Source organism: Rhea americana, unplaced genomic scaffold (genome assembly GCF_003343005.1).
Source record: "Rhea americana isolate MKP2758 unplaced genomic scaffold, rheAme1 scaffold_519, whole genome shotgun sequence".
NCBI lineage: Eukaryota > Metazoa > Chordata > Aves > Rheiformes > Rheidae > Rhea > Rhea americana.
The window spans coordinates 241-22,578 of record NW_028186667.1 but is presented as its reverse complement, the minus strand read 5'-3'; the positions used below and the strand labels follow the sequence as shown (position 1 = coordinate 22,578).

Here is a 22,338-nt window from a genome sequence, read left to right as displayed (position 1 = left end):
GCGAGACTCGGGGAGCGCGGCGAGCCGGCCGGGCGGAGTGGGGGTCGCCCGGGCGGCGGCGGCCGCTGCGAGGCGAGGGACGTGCTCCTCCGTCGGCTCCTTAACGCGGGCGTAGTCGCCCCCAGCAGCTCTCTACCTTCGCCCTGACGCTCTACCAACACCGCGCCCGCGTGGACGGGAAGCCGGTCGTCGTGGGTAAGCGGGGGCCCCGCCCGGTCCGCCGCGGGGCGGGGGAGGCCGGGCGTACGCAGGGGGAGAGGGCGCTGCCCACAGACGCAGCGATGTAGGGGCCCCGAATCACGGCGGGGGGCACCTTGCTGTGGGCGAGAGGAAGCCAAGCAGCGGCTTGTAGGCAGAGAAATGGGGAACGAAGGGGCCAGTGTTCAGCCATTAGGCAGTAATCTTTTATCTCCGGGGTACTTCTAGGTAATGCTAGACTTAACGAGCATGCCGAAGATTCTTTCCTTTTCCTTTTCCTTTTCCTTTTCCTTTTCCTTTTCCTTTTCCTTTTCCTTTTCCAAAATTAAATACATGTAAAAGTAGGTACTGCAAGAATCCTGATTTGGTTATGTTAGTCACTGATTCAATCAGTGCTTATTGCTCAGGATGCAGCCTCATAATGAAACTAAGATCTGCTCATGACAGTAGCCATCCCATTTCTCTGTCTACCACTAGGGAGCATTTCCAGGACTGGTTTTGCCCATTGTTAAACCAGTTCAGGAAGCTAACAGTGCATATTAACTACTTGCAAAATAAATGAATGCTTTTCTGATCGTTTGGGCTGCTGAAATGTTTCATTAACAAGCACTGATGTTGGCAAAAGGAGGAGGTGGGAATGCACAGGCAAAAGAAAGAAGAGTAGAGAACTGACCTGCTCTTATTTTGAGACCTAGGTATTATATTGTTTTTAGCTGCAGTGTGAAACTGTGCTTTCAGACTCCTTTACTCTATTGATATAGTAAGCAAGAATAACAATGTAATAATACTCTTTACAAAACAATCTACAGTGGCGTTTAGCTGCCTACCAGCATGAATTCTAAAAATCCATATCATAGATCTACTTTAGATGTTCTTAGTTTTCTGTTTTTTAATTTAGAACATTGTAGTACAATTTTCCTATTATTGATCATCCTTTTATCAGATGTTTTTAATTGATTAATTACTTCAGGTGTATGTACCAATACTATATTTCAAGTTTGCAGAGTTTAAGTCTCTTCTCTGAATATGTCCGGCCTGTATATTCTTACGACAAAACACCACATGTCTTATGTCAACCTCTGTTAGTTTTTTGAGGAACTACAAGCATCTTACCTGTTAGTCTGTTTATCTGTGCCGGCGCAGTATTATTCTCTGTGTGTTGCAGATAGAAATTCAAGAAAACCGTAATCTTATTCTGTTGTTGATGCTCTATATCACTGCTTGTATTGCAATTATTTCTACATTTTCAGACATCGCAGCTGTGGAAGGAACTGAAAGATGTCATCTAGCACATCACTCTGCACAGGAAAATTCTTTACTTATGTCACTCCTAAAAGATATTTATCTGTTTTGTCTATTTAAAGACCTCCAATGGTAGACTGTTTAGGCCATCTATTCCAATGTATCACTGTCTTTACTGTTGGAAAGTCTTCCTTGATAGTTAATGTGAATCTTCTCTATTTAAGGTAAACCTGTTATTTCCTGTCTTTCCTGAACACTGAAAAAGTTTTTTTCCCTTTCTGTTTGCACCAGCTTTCTGCATGTTTGAACACTGAACATTTCTCCTTTATATCACCTCTTTCAGGGTAAACAACCTCACTTTTTACTGTGCTTTTTCTCATAAGGCATGTTTTCTAGATCTTTTGTCAATCTTGATTCTTCCTCTGAATTCTGTTCAATTGGTTCATATTTGAAATGCAGTTTGCAAAAACAGAGAGAGTTCTTCAACAGTCTTATCAGTGTGCATCATTACTTTGAGTGAAGAAATCCTGCAGTTCTTAAATAACTAATGTCTTAAATATAGCAGAGCAGTACCCATCTATTTTGCAGTTTTATTGTTGCTAACTTGGTTAGAACAATGATTTCAGTAATAAACTGATAAAGATAGCTGATACGGTTTCTAATACTGCTCTATTTAAGTTCGTAAGTAGAATTAGAGACCATCCTGGGAGACAAGAAGGATGACAAACAGTACTTAGCTAAATATGAGCTTCAAAACAGGACTATGTCCCAAACAGCTAATGTGAAATTTGGAGGTAAAAATAGAACATTAATTAAAAAAATCATATAGCTGTCTCAAATTTGAAATTTTACCCTAAGACACCTCTTTGAAATCACTACTGCAAGGCTGTGTTTACTTCTTATTTTTGTGATTCAGTAAAGACACTGAGAGTTGGGCGGAGAGGAACTTCCTGAGGTTCAACAAGGGCAAGTGCAGAGTCCTGCACCTAGGGAAAAATAACCCTAGGCACCAGTACAAGCTGGGGGCTGACCTGCTGGAGAGCAGCTCTGCAGAGAAGGACCTGGCAGTGCTGGTGGATGACAGGTTGACCATGAGCCAGCAACATGCCCTTGTGGCCAAGAAAGCCAATGGTGTCCTGGGCTGCATTAGGAGTGTTGCCAGCAGGTTGAGGGAGGTGATCCTGCCCCTCTACTCAGCCCTGGAAGGCCTCATCTCGAGTACTGTGTCCAGTTCTGGGCTCTCCGGGACAAGAGAGACATGGAACTACTGGAGAGAGTCCAGCGCAGGGCTATGAGGATGATCAGAGGGCTGGAGCATCTGTCCTATGAGGAATGGCTGTGAGAGCTGGGCCTGTTCAGCCTGGGGAAGAGAAGACTGAGGGGGGATCTTATCAATGTCTCCAAGTACCTGAAGGGAGGGAATCAAGGGGATGGGAACAAACTCTTTCCAGTTGTCCYATGTGACAGGACAARAGGCAATGGGCAGAAATTGAAGYACAGGAAGTTCYGCCTGAMCGTGAGGGAGAATTTCTTCMCTGTGAGAGTGAYRGAGCACTGGAACAGGTTGCCCAGAGAGGTTGTGGAGTGTCCTTCTCTGGAGATCTTCAAGGGCCGCCTGGATGCAACCCTGTCTACCATGCTCTAGGTGACCCTGCTTGAGCATGGAGGTTGGACTAGATGATCTCCGGAGGTCCCTTCCAACCTTACTGATTCTATGCTTCTATGAAATGGCGAACTTTTCAGAGAAAAGCCATGAGAGCAATTGATGAAGGGGGGGGGGAGGGCCTAATGATGAGAAACTCAGTCTAGTTTGCTTCTCAAGGAGAAGTGATAAGGTGAGATATGAGAGAACAGGAATTTGAAATGAAAAGATGCTTAGTTTAGCAAGCAATGTTAACAAGCTCTAGTTGACTTTTGGAAAACTCAGGTAAAAAATAAGATGAGAGAACTATTGAGACAACTTGCCAAAGCATGAATTCATGTATCATGGCCTTCTTTTTATTAGGGAATTAATTCTTTATTAGGTAATCAGCTCTAGTTTAAGTACTTCATTTGGTCTACGTTATACAGAGAGTTTACATGACTTCTGGCTTCACTTTTTATGAACATAAGTTCTGATCACCCAAGCTACCTTGCAGAGAAGGCCTGTCGTAAGTCAGGATTCAGAAAGGCAGATAATCTGACTTCAAAACCCGAATTTGAGAAATATCACTTCCCTTGTTAGTTTAATTTTTCCTCTGCTGAGCTATTCCTCGTGGCCATTGTCAGATTCAGTATGGTAGGGTTAGGATTTCATTCAAATGTGGTATGTTTCTTTACTCTGTGAATCTGACTTTTTCAGGATTTTAAAGTCTGATAAAGTCTCATTTTTTGGAGTGACATGGGGTATCACAGGCCAGATTTGGAGCATTTACTAATGAAAGGAGCAGTACTTTTCAGTAAGCCATGGCAAGTAGTCTCATGACAGCTGCTATTTTGGGATGTTAATTTATTGGCATTCATAGGTCATTGCCACTGACCTCTATCTGTTCCCTGTAAGTGAGAATTCTGAAATGGCATTTTAAAAGGATTGGGCAATTTTAGAAGCTAAGCAAAACTACCCAGAATGAATGCAAGTGTGGTCTGATGAGTGCTTACCTATATTTTGGGCAGTTTAAGAAGTCATTACCCTGCAAGTTTGATATAGTATCCAGTCAGAAACTAATCCAGTTGAGTGCAAAATAAATCCTAAGGCAAATGGCATAATTGGCTTTAGGCTGAGCAATGTGCTTCAGTCTAGCTGACTGAAGTATAACTACAGCTGGTGGTTCTTAGTTGAAGTTGTGTGAATTTTTACAATAATTAAGACACAAATTTTAGCCCTGAGATCCAGTAAGAGAAGGGCAGAGGATCTCTACTTGAGGCACACAAGCAGGAATAAAACTACAATGCTGATAATTGTTCAGGTATGCTTTATGATATATGCATAGTCTACAAGATATTTATTGGATTGGAACCTGTCTGTTTCAGGCTAACTTACTTACCCTTCCTAATTTTAGAACTGGTTGTGCTTCTGGAAGGAGTAAACTGTCTAGGATGTCTAGGAAAGGAGATGGAGCACTTCTCATGGCAGGCATCTGGCTATTTACTACTGTGTTAGAAATCAAGCTATCTCAGATTGTTTGGATATTGTGTCCTATTGTCATTTCTAGCGACTAAGTACCATACGTCACTATTGCTCTTTGCACCTTTGTCTTAATATCCTTTATAAGTCTTATCTACTGATATTTTTCTTTTGCTAGTGTGTTTATAGAAACGTTGAGTGTCCATGTAACCAGTCAGCACAACTCTTAGCTAAGCCTAGCTGTGAAGAGGTTCTAATTTTGCATAATCTCTTGCTCGTGGAATATCTCAAATAGGTGAGGTGAAACCTATTTGTAACCCAGTGTAGATGGGCTAGGCTTTGCATTTTGGATGTAGATTGTGAAGGGAACAGACCTTGGAAAGTCATGTCATTCAGAACTTGTTTTTTGTCTTACAGACTTCTGGGACACAGCTGGACAAGAGAGGTTCCAGAGCATGCATGCGTCCTATTACCATAAGGCTCATGCTTGTATCATGGTAAGGGTAGTCTCTCAGCTCTGATTTGGTGGAATTTTGACTGATAACAGTCCCATTAGACATTGGCTTATATGTTACTTTTCAGATTTATACTGTCTTATATTTTTTTGTCCCTTCTAGTTGCTTAAAAATCTTTCCTATATCATTCCTTTTTCTCTCACCAGATAAAACCAGTGTAGTTGGGAATGTTTAGCTCTTTTTATCTTCCTGATGACACTCTTACTACATTCTCTGAGTTTGTTTTCTTCTGTATTTCCTTACACTGGTTACTGTGTTTCCAGTAAGGAGATACCTAAAACTGAACATTCAACTTCAGGTGAAGTCTTGCCAGAGGTGGTGTGAGAGAAAGAACATCCGTTCCTTACTCTGTGATGTGGTTTTTGGATTATGCAGTACAAAACTATTCTGACATGTTCTGCAGGGGCACCGTGTAAGACATGCTTTTCTGATCTTCTGCTCTTTCTGTTTTCACATACTTTGCTGCTTCCTGTATTAACAGCTCAAATGAGTCTTGTTTTTTCCCTCCTAACCCACTTAGATTTCTTTGTACTGTTACTCAAACTTTTTTTCCCCATTTGTTATTATTTGTGAACATCAGTCAACTTCACTGATATTTTAATGTAATGGTTAAATTAGAGGAGACTCACATTTGGCTCTACTTAGCATAACAGATTTTTCTCAGTGCTGTTCACTGTCATGAGTGATAGAGTGTTTGTCATTGTGCAAACTAAGAATGTAAAGGAAACCCAGGCAGTGTTGCCAGCATAGTGCAAAGAAAGGGGTGTCTGCATGTTTAAAAGCTTGCTAGATGTTCTCCCTTTTATCTTTCTTTCTAACAAAGGCCAGATTCCATTGTTGATGTCTTACTTAAACAGTTGTAGTTGACTCTGTCAGGAGGCTCCAAGGAATGCTACCTCAGATCTGGAATACCCTCCTCCAGATGTTCCTTTTAGTTGCTGTATTTGCAGTATTGTGACCTTAAAGAAATACTAGAAGAATATAGGACTGGGGCAAATTCTGGATTCCATACAAGTGTTCAGTGCAGTAGGTTAATGAGAAGCTGCCTTGCTGTAGGCCCCATGATAGCTTGTTCTTTTTTGGAAGGTGTTTGATGTTCAGCGGAAAGTCACCTACAAGAACTTGAGCTGCTGGTACAAAGAGCTGAGAGAGTTCCGCCCGGAGATTCCTTGTATTGTAGTGGCCAACAAAATTGATGGTGAGTATATATTTTCAGCTTCTCAGGGTTATGATGTGATTCTCTTCTGACCTGATTTGGTAGAGTATGTCATTTGTCTGTTTGGTCCAGATGAGTTCTTGAATATTAGTCCCTTAGGACTGTGTTTTACTAAGTGAATAGCTGGATCCTTTACTGACCTTTCATGGTGTCTTAAAAGCTCTTGTTCTTGTTTTACTAGCAGTTAACAATATAAACTCAGTCCATTTATAGTTTATTCAAGTGATGTGCTTCCAGTTTTGTCCTTCACATGCTGCCCATTTTATCCAAGAACCCAAAATCTGGTTGGAGTAGTGCATAGTCAAAAATTACAGAATTTCTTGCTGAAAAAGGAGCATGACTTATTCTGTGGTTTCCCCTGATAGAGACCATAGCTGCCTTTGTATTGCTGGTTTGGCCTGCAGGTTTCCAAGGGGCTCAATGGTAGAGAGTCTAAATATACCTGATGGTAAACTTGTTCAACTCCTTCTACAGATGACTGGATGATTGTCTCCTCCTCTTAGGGATTGCAGCTAGGCATCCTTTAATTCTATCATTTGGATTGTGATCTGTCTCCAGCATCTTGTGAGAGCACCTGATTCCTCACCTTTCTGCTCAGCATCAGAGAGGACTACATCCCCTTAGGTCCACAGTCTCCTGCTGTTCCCTATCAATTACAGTGTCAGAAACGGGCTTCCCTCCTGACGTTCATGGTAGTAGTCATCACAGCTATAAATAGGTGTCTCTATTTGAACAAGTTGTCTGGGCTCCCACTTGTCAGAATTCAGTACTCTCTGACCAGATTCTTTTAGATATTCTACATATACGGAGAGTGCAATGTTTAACATTAAAGTTTAATTTAAAGAGATTTGATGTTACATGGGATTTTTGATTTAGCAGAGTGATACAGTAATATACTGAAATCGCAATACAAGTGCAATTGCTATTACTGGTCTCTGTAATATGCTCACTGTCACGATGCTGGGCATCCCCAGTTGCTGGGAAGGAATCTGTGGGTTGAAGCCAGCTCCAGCCTGTTGCTCTCTTCAAAAATTCCTTTGTTAGATGTTCGGGTTTTATACTCTATGTTGGGCTGAGCCACTTATACACTTCCCCCATGCTGGCCTAGCTAATCTCAGGAAGACATTCACATTCTTTGTTCAACTCGAAAAGAAACTTTTTTCATCAAATTTATGGCTACTTATATAAAACAAAGGTCACCCTCTGCCCCTCTTTGTGTTAACATGAAGTCAGTTCTCTGTGCATCAGTTGTGGTTACTAAGTTGCATCTTCCTGACCCTCAAGGGCATCTTGTCTGTGTTCGTTTCCTCTGAACCTTCTTTCATTGCAGGGGTTATTGCTCCCACTGTAGTCTGTGGAAGTTCATTTGGTTCAGTGGTGGGTTTTAGGCCATAATTGATCTTATATAGTGGAAGACTTTCCTCTAGGATGAGTCAATACAGCTTTGGATCCATTGACTGTACAAAGAGTCCAAGGCAAATTGACCATGTGTTGGAACCCATATTGTAGACACTCTATCTGCGTAGGTGAATCCTGCTCTGTTTTCTGTGTGAGAGTAGAGAGTGTTCCAGGAGACTCATCTGCCCTGCTTTGTTTGCTGTATTCCATCAGCACAAGGAAATGATCAACCTACAACTCTAAGCACAGCTCCAGGCTGCAGAATCATTTATTCAGCTTCCTGCTTTCTCCAAGGAGGCAGGAAACAGCTCCCTGGGCAGTGCTCACTGGCAAGCATTTGGACTCTGAACTATTCAGCTATTGCTTCCATGAGGAAAAAATGGATAGTCTGGAGTCATTCTCCTTCTGTGTTGGTATACAGACTGTCTTTCTACCAAAACTTTGAGCTCTTACTCCTGTGCCAGCATGGCCTGTAGATATGCTGTAGATTTGTTGCAAAACTGAAAAAAGGCCCCTTATCTACTGAGGTTAGAGTAGCCAGACTTAACTGTCTGTTGAATATATATTACAATATAGTCATTTGTATGCCATAAGCCTATCCTTGTCTCACAGGAATATGGGTGATGTAGCATAAAGATAGTGGTCTGATATGATTAAATAGTGCAAAATGGAGGGAGAGGCATGATTAGTGTTGGCAATAGTAACCAGGTCATGTGGGCACATAGCAAAATTCACAAGGATATACCTGGAAAACATTCACAGAAGCAGCACAGCAAGTGAACTGGGATGTTTTCTGCTGCAAAGCATTATTCATTTATAGCACATCAGGATCTGTCTGTATTTTAGTCAAGCACTATGGACAAGTTACAAAATCTTTCCTTTGTGTGTCATCTTGTCAGCTGTTTGCTGTCACTCTTAAAACCCTCTGGCTCTTGGGGAGGACCATCCTGACCTTGCACTGCAGTGAGGAGGCCCTGACAACTAGATCAGGCTCTGGTCTCCGTATGTTCCACCAACTCATGCATATGTTGGTATTCTGCCTACAGTGATGTCTCAATGACCACTTCTTTTTTCCTCTAGCGGATATGAAGGTGACCCAGAAAAGCTTCAACTTTGCCCGGAAGTTCAATTTACCCTTTTACTTCGTGTCTGCTGCAGATGGTACCAATGTAGTGAAGGTAAAACATGGCTATTTGGCTCAGTGTCCATGAGCCTAATACAGTCCAAGGACATGGAGATTGCTGTAGGCACAGAGAGCAGAAAAGGGGCTAGCGCTTCTGGTAGGTTACTTGTGATGGTTCTGGTGGGTATAGGTTATTGCCAAGTTTTTTTTTTTCTTGGGGTGTGGAACTAGACAGTTTCTCTATCTTGATGAAACTCAGCATCCTTTACTTTGAGTGACAAGCATTCTCCTTCTGATCAGCTCTTCAATGATGCTATCAAACTGGCAGTTGCTTACAAACAAAATTCAGGTGATTTCATGGATGAGGTCATGCAAGAGCTGGAGGTAAGATAAAGCTCTGCTTACTGCACTCCTCCCTCTCCTAAGTGATTAGCAGCTCTGTCCTTTTTCCTTTCAGGGAAAGCTGAGAGCTTGCACCAAAGGGTGAAACTTTGCATGCTTTACACTGGTGACACTATGGGGTTTGTGTGCTGCCCGTGTCTAGTTTGGAGTGGCTGAGGTGGTAACACTTGGGAGAACTCATGCTGCCCTAGGCAGAGTGTGGCTGTTGCTCTCATGCTTCTCAGTTTTTTGTCCTGCTCCTTTTCAGAGCTTTGACTTGCAGAAGAGTGAGGACTTGTCAGAAACAGAGGAGAGCTGCTCTGAAGAGAAACCCCCATCTGCCTAAAGCCTCAGATCCTGAGTTTGTTTCTCATTTCCCTGTTTTTTTGGGGGGGTTATTTAGAGCTGGCCTTCACAGAGGAAAGTGATCTTCTCATGCACTCAGTACTCTGGTGAACAGCTGGGTATTTTCCCTTCTTGCAAGTGACTGTCTGGGCATGGCCTTCCTTGACCAGGTGCACAGCACGGTCAAGGAGAGGGCAATAATATCTATATGGTTGCTGGTTACTGCATGTTCCTTAGAGGCTAAGCTTGCTGGGAGAGCTGAGCCACTCTCGGATCTGCAGGGAAGAGTACCCGCCAAGATGCTTTAGTAGTATTTACTGGAGAAAACAAACACTAAATGTTTTTTTTATAAAGCTTTGAGCTTGGGTCCTGTGCTTTTGTTATAGGGCCGTCCAGTTACTGCAAAGCACAGGTCTAACTGCTAGCCCTCCCCATTGCTTTATAGCTCATCTAGTGCTGCCTCTCTCTCTACCCATTTGATCTCTGCTGCCCTGTTTCTCTGGGTTTGCCTTCCCATTCTGTTATGGAGCAGCCAAATCTAGGGAATTCTGGACTTGGGGTATTTCTCCTTTCAGGCCTGCTAGAGCTGAATTGGGTAGACTCTCATGCCCAGGTTTCTCCCATCCCAGCCTGATGGATATGGCTGCTGCTGTTCCAGTGTGTGGATCCAAAGGCCTAGTGTTTATTCCAAAGAGCCAAATACATACTCAAACATGCACACACATACACAACTCATGTGATTTGCAAAACAGATGAACACAAATGGTGGGTACTGTTAAAGGTACCACTCTTAAAACAAACAGCACTCATGAACATAGACCTGTCCTTTTCTTCTACAGCTGATCATAATTGATGTTCACTACTGAAGCATAAACATGCTTCCTTACTTCTTAGGTTTAATGATATCATAGATATCATAGAATCAGTAAGGTTGGAAGGGACCTCCGGAGATCATCTAGTCCAACCCCCCTGCTCAGCAGGGTCACTTAGAGCATGGTAGACAGGGTTGCATCCAGGTGGGCCTTGAAGATCTCCAGAGAAGGACACTCCACAACCTCTCTGGGCAACCTGTTCCAGTGCTCCATCACTCTCACAGTGAAGAAATTCCCCCTCACATGAGGGGGGATTAGACTCAAAAGCAGCTCACATCCATGGATCCCTTGAATATTAGCAGGGTATTAAGCTCATCTAATATCCATGCCCACATGCCAGGCTACTTAGTCTTTGGCTCAGAACTTGGGCCTTTCCGGATGTGGGTCTCACCTTGTTTGTGTGTTAGTCCAACTTGACATTTGCTTGTGAATTGCACATACACACAGGGATCCCACCAGTAGCCAGCCCTAGACACTGGGTGTTTCCAACTGCTGGCTCTCAGGCCGATGGGCGTCTAGGACCTGTGTTCCCTTCTCCCATTGCTAGCACTCAGGCCTCTCAACACATGCACAGGGAAGAGAGCAGTATTACACAGAAAATGGTTTGGAATAGCTTTTATAAAGGAGGTAACATGGACTGTGGTGATTAGCTGCAAGGTGAGCAGTCTGTTTATGTGTAACTGGCCACTCTGTTCCCCCCTACTCTCCATTTGCCCGTGCTTATACTTCCCCTGCATCTACCCTGACCACTCCCTTTCTCTGCTCTAGTCTTCTAAATAAACAATCTGCCTCTAGTTGCTTTTTCCCCAACGGCTCCCACTTTTGCTGCATTTATTGTATGACCCCATTTCCATGTTGCTTGTTGCTGTATGCTCATCTGGAACAGGATCCAGTTGTAATACACGCACATGACTTGCACATGGAAGTGTATGCACAAGCTTGTTCTGCTGCATGTAATGCATGGACAAGGATATGCTTGTTCTTAGATATGCATGTGCAACCACACAAGTTCACTATGGCCTGGGGACCAGGGAATGAAAGAGTTAAGCTGTATCCAGGTATCAGTCTGTCACTAGGCTCAGCTCCCTGTCAGACTCAACACTTCTTTCGTAAGTTGAATTCTGCTGTGAACCTCTCTGGTGTCATTCTGTCTTGTAGGCAGTGGCCAGTGCTGAAGTGAGTACCCCATTCTTTGGCTGCATTGCCACAAGTGGCATGAGAGTATCAGGCTGAGGAGCTGCAGGGATTACTGCTGGGTGGTGTGAGCTTGCCAGGATCGGGAAAATGTTTTGTACTGGCTTGGCAGCCTTTGTTAAACCCTGTTGATTCTGGAAAGTGCCTGAACTGGGGAAGTAAATGGGGGCTGATTATTGCAACTGATCATTGTGGAAACATGCCATGTGCCTGTCAGAGTCCAATACTCTCTGACCAGCTTCTTTTAGATATTCCACACGTGAAAGGTGTAATGTTTAATATCGAACGTTACTTTGAGCATATTTGATATTACATGGGATTTTTGATTTAGCAGAGTGATACAGCAATCTACTGAAATCACAATACAAATGTAAGTTACACTTTGTAAAATACAGTAATTGCAATATACAGTTCAATCAAAATACAAGTGTGATTCCCATTACAGGTCTCTAGAAGATGCTCACTGTCATGATGTTGGGCATCCCCAATCGCTGGAAAGGAATATGTGGGTTGAAACCAACTCAAAATTCTTTTGTTAGTTGTTCAGTTTTTATACTCTGTGTTGAGCTGAGCAACCTATATACTTCACCCCATACTGGTCTGGCTAACTCAGGGAGATGTTCACACTATTTTGATGAACTAAGGCAGATGTGTTTACACTAGTTGATCACAGAATCACAGAATGGTTGAGGCTGGAAGGGATCTCTGAAAATCATCTAGTCCACCCCCTCTGTTCCAGCAGGGTCATCTAGAGCACATTAGACAGGATTGTGTCCAGGAGGGTTTTAAATATCTCCACAGAAGGACACTCCACAACCTCTCTGGGCAACCTGTTCCAGTGCTCTGTCCCTCTCACAGTGAAGTAGTTTTTCCTAATGTTCAGGTGGAACTTACTATGTTTCAGTTTGTGCCCCTTGCCTCTTGTCCTGTCACTGCGCACTGCTGGAAAGAGACTGGCCCCATCTTCTTGACCTTCCCTTAAGATAGGGAAGCCCTTTGTAGCCCTGTGCTGGACTCACTGCAGTAATGCCGTGTCTCTCTTGTACTGGGGAGTCAAGAATTGGACAGAGTATTCCAGATGTGGACTCACCAGGATGGAGTAAAGGGGGAGGATCACCTCCCTTGACCTGCTGGCAACACTTTTCCTAATACACCCCAGGAGACCATTGGCCACAGGGGCATATTGCTGGTACACGGTTAACTTGTTGTCTACCAGCACTCCCAGGTCCCCCCTGCAGAGCTGCTTTCCAGCTTCCAGCCTCTACTGGTGCATGGGGTGCAGGACCCTGCACTTGGCTTTGGTGAACTTCATGAGGTTCCTCTCTGCCCAACTGTCCAGACTCAACTGGGATGTAGTCAATTGATCCATTCATTTGACATAGTTGTTTTTGGGGGAAAAAAAAAAAAAGCCACCTTCCAGTCCCCTTTGTGTTGAAATAAAATCAGTGCAAGAGCTGTGGTCAGTCACACCCTATATAATTTCTGAGCTTCATGGGCACCTCACTCTTGCCCATCTCCTCTAACTCTTCTTCCTCTCTAGGGCTTTAGTGGTCAGTCACAGTGGCACCTTAAGCTCTTGCCCACCTGTGCTGGGCCCCAGTGACCTAGGTGTTGTTAGGGCATTAAGTTCAGACAGTCAGGGCTGCAGCAAATGGCAGCCAGGGTGGCGTAGCAAGGCGGCAGGTTCAGTGCAAACCGGATGGACAGCTGCGGAGAGAATCATGTGGGCTTGAGAGGGTGAACAACATGGAAATTGCCTCCTTCTCTGCCCAGTACCCAACACTGCATGCACTTGGCCACATGTACCAAGGGCCCCAGGTGCTCTGCTACCCCAGGCTGTGTTGAACCAGAATTGTTCTATTGCTTTTCAATAGTGAATACATTAAACCTGCCAGATGGTGTTGGTAAGTTTAACATGGCCAGGGAAGACTGTGCTGCATGTGCATTTAACTGTTTTGTATAGGAGAGTTGACATCACCTGGGTCACAGCTTGTCTACCACAGCCATAACCAGTATTAGCAGAGGCGGTGCTGGGAGCTGGTCAGCGCTGCCTGCCCCAGGGCTGCACGCTGTCATCCCATGAGCAGTGTTCGGTGGGGGCTCTCTGAGCATCCACTCCCAGTGCCCACAGCTGTTGGCTCTGCTCCTGCTCACAAGCCCTCTGCACTGGCCCCACTGATGGTGCAGAGTGTGCACCACAGCGCACCACAGCACACCACAGAGCACTGTGATGGCCCAGCACTCCGGAACAAGCAGCTCTGTGACATCGGTCTCAGCGCCACGGCACCGGGCCAACGCGGACACCGCAGGCAGCGTGCTCAGCTGCTGCACTGGTGTGAGAAGGCTGGGGCACCAGCAGTTGCCTCATGCCGCTGGGGAAGATGAAGTTGTTCCCCCTCCTCTTGGTGCTGGCCAYRTGCTGGCCTGCAYAYRRYRCAYAKRACAGCTGTGGGTAAGTAGCCTGAGGCCATGGGAGAGCATGTTTGGGGGAGCCTTGCAGGGAGCCTACTTGCCCCCTGGCTGCATGGGAGGCTCCGCAACCCAGGGCAGGAGGCTCAGCTCCTCTCCAGCACCCAGGCTCCCGGCACAGCTCACTGCAGGGCTACAATTGCACACCACACAGTGTGCCTTGGCCCCACTGTCCACATGCTGCCACATGGGGTGGGGAGCAGGAGGGACAACGGACAACCTTCAGCCTGAGCAGAGTGGGGAGCAGTCAAGCATGGTACTAATGAGTTTCTGATTACAGAGGGACCTGTGGRGTYCGGCCCATGGCCTCTYAMYACARCAYAATGCGCGTCGTTGGTGGTACGGATGCTCAGCCAGGGTCCTGGCCCTGGATTGTCAGCATCCAGGTCCCCTGGAGAAGAGGCACCGGGCACATATGTGGAGGGACTCTCATCAGCCCACAGTGGGTCCTCACAGCAGCTCACTGCTTCATAAATGCCACGTAAGGATGCACAGGGAATGGGGATGTCCCCACAACACAGGTAGGTGCCTTGGCTTTGCTCTCTAACCCCTCTCTCCATCTCCAGCTATGTCGAGATGTGGCGTATAGTGGTTGGTGCCTCCAGTTTGCTTCAGATGGGCCCTGAGGTAGAAGTACGCAATATTAAACGGCTAGTGACGCATGAATATTATAATAATCGCTCACAGAGAAACGACATTGCCTTGCTGGAATTGGACCAACCAGTGCAGTGCAGCTACTATATACAGCTTGCCTGTGTGCCCGATGGCTCGCTGCGAGTGTCAGAGCTGTCACCTTGCTACATCAGCGGTTGGGGTGCCATGGAGGAAGGATGTAAGTTCCCAACAAGTGCTGGTGTTCCCTGAGTGCAGGCTCGACATACTGTCGAGACAGGGGCTGGGCTACCCAGACAGCAGAGGCAAAACCCAGGGCCAACCCAAAGGGACATATGCTTGTAGAGCGTTAGCCTTGACCCATTACCCAAAGCAAGAGATGGGAAGCATCAGTAAATATGCCCTGCAAGATCCAAAACCAGGTCCTTTGAAAGGCAGTGACCCAGACAAGGAGGGTGAAATGGCAACATGCTGCCAGGTACCAATTCCTTTATATGCCCACAGCTAAGATACGACCTGCCATCCTGCAGGAGGCCCTTGTCCACCTCATTGACAACCACATCTGCAACAGCAGCCAATGGTATGCAGGGGCCGTCAGGAACACCAACCTGTGTGCTGGTTATCAGCAGGGTGGCATCGACACTTGCCAGGTAGGAAGGTGCAACAAGCCAGCCCACAGCAGCGGGTGCAGCCCTGTCATAACTTCTCAACGTATGCTGCCTGTGCTCTGCCTGGCCAGCTACTCATCCATCTCTGGGTCCCACCAGTGACAGCGCTCACCTCCCCTTCCCCTCTGCAGGTCCTAGATGTGAGGTCCCCTTGCCCCAGGTGCCTTGGGCTCTCCCCAGAGAGACCATCCAGTGCTCTTGGTGCTCCACAGGTCCAGAACCTCTCCCTGGAACAACCCTAATCCACACCCCCAGGATCACTGTGCAGACATGAGAGAGAACCCTACCTTACAGGCCCACGGGCCCTTCCCCAACGAGCTTCTGTAGGCTCCAGCAGCTGAGACGTGCCACTGCGTGCAGTGCTGACAGCTCTGGGAAGTGCTGTTAGAGAGAAGCAGCCCTAGTTGTAGTGCTCACACAGGCCACCCAGCAACACCTTAAACCTCTCTCCTGCACTGCAGGGTGACAGCGGTGGCCCCCTTGTATGCAAAGATAGAACCGCCGACTACTACTGGCTTGTTGGTGTCACCAGCTGGGGAACAGGCTGCGGGAGAGCACATCAGCCTGGAATCTACACTTCCACCCAGCACTATTATGACTGGATCCTGTTCCATATGAGCACACCACAAGAAGCATCATGGAGATGGGGTCATTTATTCTCGGCCTCAGGCCCATTCCAGAAGCCAAGGCCAATACCTACACAATCAGCGAGGCCCATGCGCTGTCCATATCCACGCCACAAGCTCATGGAATTCTTTAGTGGGGTGCAGCAGCTGCTGCATGTCCTAAAGGGAAGTAAGACTTGAGCAGCAAGACAAACAGGACACAGGGCAGGCTGCAATACATGGTTACCATTTGCTTCTGGGGCAATGCCCACTGATCCAGAGGCAACCCCAGGGCCTAGGCCTGCTCTGCACAACTCACCCTCTCTCGACTGCCTACAAACTCTGAAAGTTTACACAATTCCAGAAATAAAGTTGCCTATTCTCACAGCTGACCATTCCTCAGTCCAGTTCTGTCTTGGAGGCATAGCAAGGATTTCCATAGACGGCACCTGAAAAACAAGGCTGCATGCAGCCAGTTGGCCACAATTGCAAAAAGTCACCCGATGGCTGATAATTTAAGGGATTACTGAAGTCCTTTGGGGCAGTGGAATCTGGCAAGCGCAGCACTACCTAAAAAAACACATCAGTAATAACACAGTAGTACAAGATGAACTAATAAGTGCATCTGAAATACCTGATACAGATAGTAACGTAGCAAAAGCGGGAGCCGAGAGCACAGATACAGTGGAAGATGGGCTGCAAGGCAGGGTCGGGGGAAGTACGTACTGGTTAGTGTAAAAGGAAAGCCTGGAACAGAGCAATTCCCACAGACTGAGCATAAAACGTGCACATCTCCATAAGATGAGGATGACAAGTTTAGCCAGCCTCACAGCTGCTTCCTCTTAGGGATAAAGACTGCTGCCCCTGCCCGCAGGTGGGTTTACCCTGGTCCATACCAGGGTGCTGTGCTTGTGCACCCTCAGGGCAGCCTGGCTCAGACTCATTTCAGATACATTAAACAGGTGCAGCTCTGCACTGCGCCAGACCCTGACCCTCCCTCTGAGCTCTGCGGGGCTCTGCGGCGCGAGGTGCCTGGGCCGGCATGGGGACAGGCCAGGCCGCCCCATGCTTCCCGGCAGCGAGGGGGCCACTGCCTTGTGCCTCACACTTGCCTTCCCCTGCCTGCCTATGAGGACCATGCATAGGGGCTCGTGGGGACCCCCACTTCCAAGAGCCCCTCAGTACGAGCGCCCAGAGCCGAGTGCGGGCCCGAGAGCGGCCCCGCCGCGGAAGAACCTCGCAGACCCCCCGCCCCACGACGGGAACCGGCGCGGCTCCTTTAAGGCGCTGCCACGCGGCGGACTACAGCTCCCGTCACACCGCGCGGCTGCAGGATCACGTGGCCGCCCGCGCCGGTCACGTGGCGGCCAGCAGGTGCCGCGGCAGCTGGCTCGGTTCTGCCGCTCTCGGTGCAGCCTCGCTGGGCCGGCYGGCGCTGCGGCTGCGGCGGCAGGTTCACCCCTCCCCCCGCAGATAAGCGCGGTCTCAGCGGGCGGTGGCGTCTCCTGCGGGCGACAGGGCCATGCAGCCGCCGCGACAGGGCCTGCTCTGGGCTCTGGGGCTGCTGGTCCTGCATGAGGCAGCCAGCGGCCCCCCCAACTTCGTGCTGCTCCTGGCCGACGACCTGGGCTTTGGGGACCTGGGGAGCTATGGGCACCCCTCCTCTGCCACGCCCAACCTGGACCTCATGGCCTCCCGTGGACTGCGGTTCACTGACTTCTACAGCAGCTCTGCGGTGTGCAGCCCCTCGCGGTACGTTTTGGCTGCTGCCAGCCCTGGGCTGCTGCCATCTGCCACAGGGCCCAGTGGTGCAGCCAGCAGAGGCACCAAGGTGCTGCTTGACATCCTGAGGCAGAGCCGCAGCACTCTGGGGAGTGGGTGGCCAAGCAGCCTACTGCCACCAAGGAGGCCCAGAGATTCAGCTGCTGCCTAAGGGGACTGTGGATCCTGGCAGGCATGGGAGATGGCAGTGGCAGCTGTGAGACCAGGCAGCTGAGCTAGCGGGTCCTTAGACGTGAGGACCATCAGTGGAGAAGAGATGTGGGCTGTTGAGTGGCATGGGGTACCCCCTGCACTGTGTCTGGGGGGTGATACCTGTCTCTTGTCTTACTCCTCTCATCTATAGGGCAGCCCTGCTGACAGGCCGGTTCCAGGTGCGCTCTGGGGTTTACCCTGGTGTGTTTAACCCTGACTCCCGGGGAGGCCTGCCACTGTCTGAGATCACCATTGCGGAGGTGCTGAAGGCTGAGGGCTATGCCACAGCCATGGTTGGCAAGTGGCATCTGGGGCTGGGAATTAATGGCTCCTTCTTACCCACCAACCAGGGCTTTGACCACTTCTTGGGGGTGCCCTACTCACATGACCAGGTAAGTGCTGGATCAAGCGTGTGAGGCCTGAAGTGCCCTGAATACAAGGCTCATATCTGAGAGTGCATGGACTAGGTCAGTGCTTTTTCCGACAGGTGGGAGGTTGCAGGACAGGGAGATGGATGGTAGTGGGGAAAGCCTGCCTCTGAGGTGTTGCTGTGATAGAGCCATGTCTCAGGCTGTGGGTGACAGTGTGTGGGGATGTCAGCCCTTTGTCAAGGGAGAGCAGTCATGTGCTATGGATTGCATGAACGAGGGTTAGCTTTTGGTGTACAAAGAAACATCTGAATTGCTGTCAGGAGAAAATTGTATTGTGGCAGCATGGTCCTTTGGCAGTTTTGGGGTAAGCCTAGTCTATGGGCTTCTGGAAGGGGCTACCCAAGGGGTGCCTATGGACCTGGTGGTAGGCTGCTGTGAGACTCTTTGCACTCCTCCTCACTGTTCTGCAATGCAGATAAAAGACAAAATGTTATTTTCTCTCTCCAGGGCCCCTGCCAGAATCTCACCTGCTTTCCGCCTGACATCAAGTGTTTTGGAACTTGTGACCAGGGCTTAGTGCCAGTGCCACTACTCTGGAACCAGAGCATTGTGCAGCAGCCAATTTCCTTCCCTGATCTAGTGCCACTCTACAACAAATTCTCCCGGGACTTCATCACTGACTGTGCCCAGCGAGGCCTCCCCTTCCTGCTCTACTATGCCTCCCACGTAGGAGAGGGGGAAGGTTGCTCTGGGTAGAAGGGTGGGGGAGCGTCTGTCCTATGGGGAGAGCAGGGAAGCACTTTGACTCTTGCAGTCCCAGATGCATACTGAGAAGTCAGTACCTGGAGGAAAGAAGGGGGAAATCCCTGCTGCAGCTGATTTGGAGTTGATGTTCTTGTGCTGAAGCTTTCTGACAGCACCATCCTGGTAATGTTCTTGGGCGGCTTCCATCTGGAGTTTTGCCTGCTCCTTGGGCTAGCAGTCCATCTGAGGCAAGGTCCCACCCTCTTTGAAACTCCACATCCTCTGTTGGCACTGAGTTCCTTTGTGCTGTTTCTGAGAGGAGTCTCTGAAGCCTGGTGGCAAACCCTCTGTCATCTCATGGGTCTTGTCACATATCTTCATGTCCTAGCTAAGGTGTTCGCTGTCTGTAGATGAGTATGGCAGCCAGGTGCAGCTTTGGCAGTTTGCACAGCAGTCTTCTCTCCCCTTTTCTCTAGCATACGCACTACCCCCAGTTTGCAAGCCAGGAGTACACAGGGCAGTCACAGCGGGGGCCCTTTGGTGATGCTCTCTTGGAATTTGATGGCTCAGTGGGACAGTTGCTGCAGGCCTTGCAGGACAACGGTCTTACGGACAGGACCATGGTGTTTTTCACCTCTGACAATGGGTGAGTGGGCTCAAGCGGGGACATCCTTCTTGGTAAGATTCTACTGCCTTGGTATGGCAGAGCTGGAACGAAGCACTGGGTGACTGGGACACAAGTGACATTATGTGGCATAACCTACATCTCTACCTGTGAGATCCTAGTGACCTGGAGTGAGGGAGGGAGTGAATGCTGTTCTGTATAGGACCTGTTGCATGAACCCTTCCTTGCCCCTCCCAATTCCCTTCCTAAGTGGGTGACCTTGGTCTCTAGTGCCTTGGTTGCTCATCTCACACACCTCAGCCTCATCACACCATGCCACCTTCCTTGCAAGGTTGAGGAGGGTGGCAGGGTCACTCATTGGTGCCTTGTGTGTTGTGCCATGGCCCTGCTGACAGCATTAGGGAAGGGGTAGCATTGACCTGTGAGACTAACAGGAGATTGTTCCTCTCTCTTCCCTCACAGTCCTTCCACTTTGCGGATGGCACGTGGGGGCAGCTCTGGCCTTCTGAGGTGCGGGAAGGGAACAACATATGAAGGTGGCATGCGGGAACCAGCAGTAGCTTATTGGCCAGGCCACATCGTTCCAGGTGAGACTTGGTGCCGCTTGTCTTTTGCATGCTGATGCCAGCTGAGGCAGGGTACTATTAAAGCCCAACTTTTCTGGGGCAGGTAGAGGAGGTGAGAGAAGTGACGATGACAGGGATGGGAATGGGATCAGGTGCTTGAACCTTTCCTTGTGCCTTGCTGTGGTGATAGGAGTGACCCATGAGCTGGCAAGCACCCTGGACATCCTGCCAACACTGACTGCTCTGGCTGGAGTGGCTCTTCCCAGCATTGCCCTGGATGGCTATGACTTGAGTCCTGTGCTGTTTGGATCGGGGAAGGTGAGTTCTACAGGCAAGTTCTGGCTAGCGCAGCACATAGAGGCTGAGTGTGGGGCAGGGGCTGGGGCAGGGGCTGTCTGCCTGGTGAGTAGCCCCAGCTGAGGGTCTGGGGAGAGAGCCATGAGCTGAGAGGTTTTCTGGCCCAGGCCATGCCATGGAGTTCCTGGGCTTCTCCAATTTGCTCTGAGGTGTGCTCTAACAACTGCAGCATGTTGTCAAGCCAAACATCCAGGGCTGCAGTGCCTGGACATAGTCCCAATTCCTTCAAGTTGGGAGCAAGTAGGATGCTGTTGCTCATTGCTACCCCTGCCCCATCCTGGCTATAATGTCAGGGTTCCTATATGACTCCCTAGAGCCTCCATGTGGTCCTGTCCTCCAGCCTCACAGCCATATAGGTGACCTTGGCTCTGTTGCTTCCCACAGAGTCCCCGTCAGATGATGTTCTATTATCCACCAACCCCTGATCAACTGCACGGCCCCTTTGCTGTCAGGCTTGGGAAGTACAAGGCTCATTACTTCACACAAGGTCAGCACTCCTCTCCTCTGCATGGGTGACTTGGTGAAGTCCAATCTGGTTTTGCTGTCCAAATCTTAGTGAGATGAGACTGAGCTGCTCTTGGGGGCTTCTTTTGCAGGTTCCTTTCACAGTGATACCACCCCTGACCAGGCCTGCCATGGGCTGACCCCACTTACTCCCCACGTGCCCCCGCTACTCTTTGATCTGGAGTCGGACCCTGCAGAGCACTATGATTTGGTGCAGAGTGGTGCAGGGCCGGAAGTTCTGCAAGTGCTGAAGGAGATCAAACTGCAAAAGGTGCTTTTTGAACAGCGTATGGAGTTTGGAGAAAGCCAGATGAGGAAGGGCAGAGATCCTGCCCTGCAGCCCTGCTGCAACCCAGACTGCACCCCCAAGCCATCCTGCTGCCATTGCTCCTAGCCTTCTGCTGCCCCAGTTGCTTCACACTCCCACCCTATCCCAGACCTATCTACCAGCGCCCTGTACTAACTGAGCTCAGCCATAGAGCTGCCTGGAGCTTTGGCTCAGTGACACCCCTGACAATGAGGTACTGGTCTGGCAAGCTGTGAGTTGGGGAGGGTATCAACCCTCCTAGAGGGAGGTCATTAGACACACTGCACTCCACACTGCACTGCCAGGCTGAGGTCTCTTTACAGAAATACTGACTTGTTCAGGGAGGGACCATAATACAGCCTCATCTCCAGACTCAGCACAGCTTCATTCAAACCATGATAAAGATGAAACAAAGGGTATGCCATGGTATCTTCAGATCCCAACTTGCTGGAGGTGTGCTATGTCACCCTGAACGGGAATAGACATGGGAGCTACAGTACAACTATCTGACAAGGGCCATGAGCACCCAGTTTTGCTATTTCAGATGCTGCTACCTGCTTAATCTCAGGTTGACATGTTATTACTGATGTGAATTCCTAGATACCACTGCCCTTGCCAGATTCCACTCCCTATACATCCCTTCAGTTATCTATGAAGCTTGGCCAACTCTCACATGACTTCCCCTAATCAGTTGTGAAATCCAGCTGTGCCTTGTAATGCTGTCTGTAACTCATCAGCTTCTCACTGTTACTTGTTATGTTCAGCAGTTTCTCATACTGAAACTCATGTTCAGGAGTTTCTCTTGGTCTACTCAGTTAGCAAATCCTTTAGCCAGGGCCTAGTCATCTGCTTGCCCACCTTAACGCTTTCACCAAAAGTCATCTTCATGCCACATCATTTTTCCCTAGCCTCAGTATGCCAGCCTTCTCCATCCCATTGCTGCCTGCGT

The 22,338-nt window shown here is 48.4% G+C and overlaps 3 protein-coding genes across 3 annotated transcripts in view; all 3 read left to right on the top strand.

Annotated features, from left to right (window-relative positions):
- Window positions 1–9,881, top strand: part of LOC146588381 (rab-like protein 2A) — a 10,319-nt gene extending 438 nt beyond the window's left edge. The window contains exons 3-8 of the mRNA XM_085318097.1: window positions 116–195; window positions 4,961–5,040; window positions 6,145–6,256; window positions 8,753–8,850; window positions 9,096–9,179; window positions 9,445–9,881. Of these exons, the coding sequence (XP_085174223.1) occupies window positions 116–195; window positions 4,961–5,040; window positions 6,145–6,256; window positions 8,753–8,850; window positions 9,096–9,179; window positions 9,445–9,522 (532 nt within the window). The 3' untranslated portion in view covers window positions 9,523–9,881. The remainder of the gene's footprint in view (window positions 1–115; window positions 196–4,960; window positions 5,041–6,144; window positions 6,257–8,752; window positions 8,851–9,095; window positions 9,180–9,444) is intronic.
- A 93-nt stretch (window positions 9,882–9,974) lies between these two features.
- On the top strand, window positions 9,975–16,324 carry LOC146588380 (acrosin-like). The gene is made up of 4 exons (XM_085318096.1): window positions 9,975–14,537; window positions 14,623–14,888; window positions 15,173–15,318; window positions 15,798–16,324. Exons 1-4 carry the CDS (start codon window positions 14,359–14,361, stop codon window positions 16,140–16,142), a joined length of 936 nt encoding a protein of 311 aa, XP_085174222.1. The 5' UTR covers window positions 9,975–14,358; the 3' UTR covers window positions 16,143–16,324.
- A 972-nt stretch (window positions 16,325–17,296) lies between these two features.
- On the top strand, window positions 17,297–21,904 carry ARSA (arylsulfatase A). Its single transcript, XM_085318095.1, has 8 exons — window positions 17,297–17,693; window positions 18,067–18,307; window positions 18,794–19,012; window positions 19,507–19,676; window positions 20,118–20,242; window positions 20,412–20,539; window positions 20,963–21,065; window positions 21,175–21,904. The coding sequence occupies exons 1-8, from the start codon at window positions 17,464–17,466 to the stop codon at window positions 21,474–21,476; spliced, it is 1,518 nt and encodes a 505-aa protein (XP_085174221.1). The 5' UTR covers window positions 17,297–17,463; the 3' UTR covers window positions 21,477–21,904.
- Window positions 21,905–22,338: the final 434 nt, after the last annotated feature.

Coding starts and splice junctions, on each gene's coding strand:
- ARSA (XM_085318095.1), top strand. CDS start 17,464: ATGCAGCCGCCGCGACAGGGCCTGCTCTGGGCTCTGGGGCTGCTGGTC. Junction 19,677..20,117: donor TTTTTCACCTCTGACAATGG/GTGAGTGGGCTC, acceptor CTTCCCTCACAG/TCCTTCCACTTTGCGGATGG. Junction 20,243..20,411: donor GCCAGGCCACATCGTTCCAG/GTGAGACTTGGT, acceptor CTGTGGTGATAG/GAGTGACCCATGAGCTGGCA.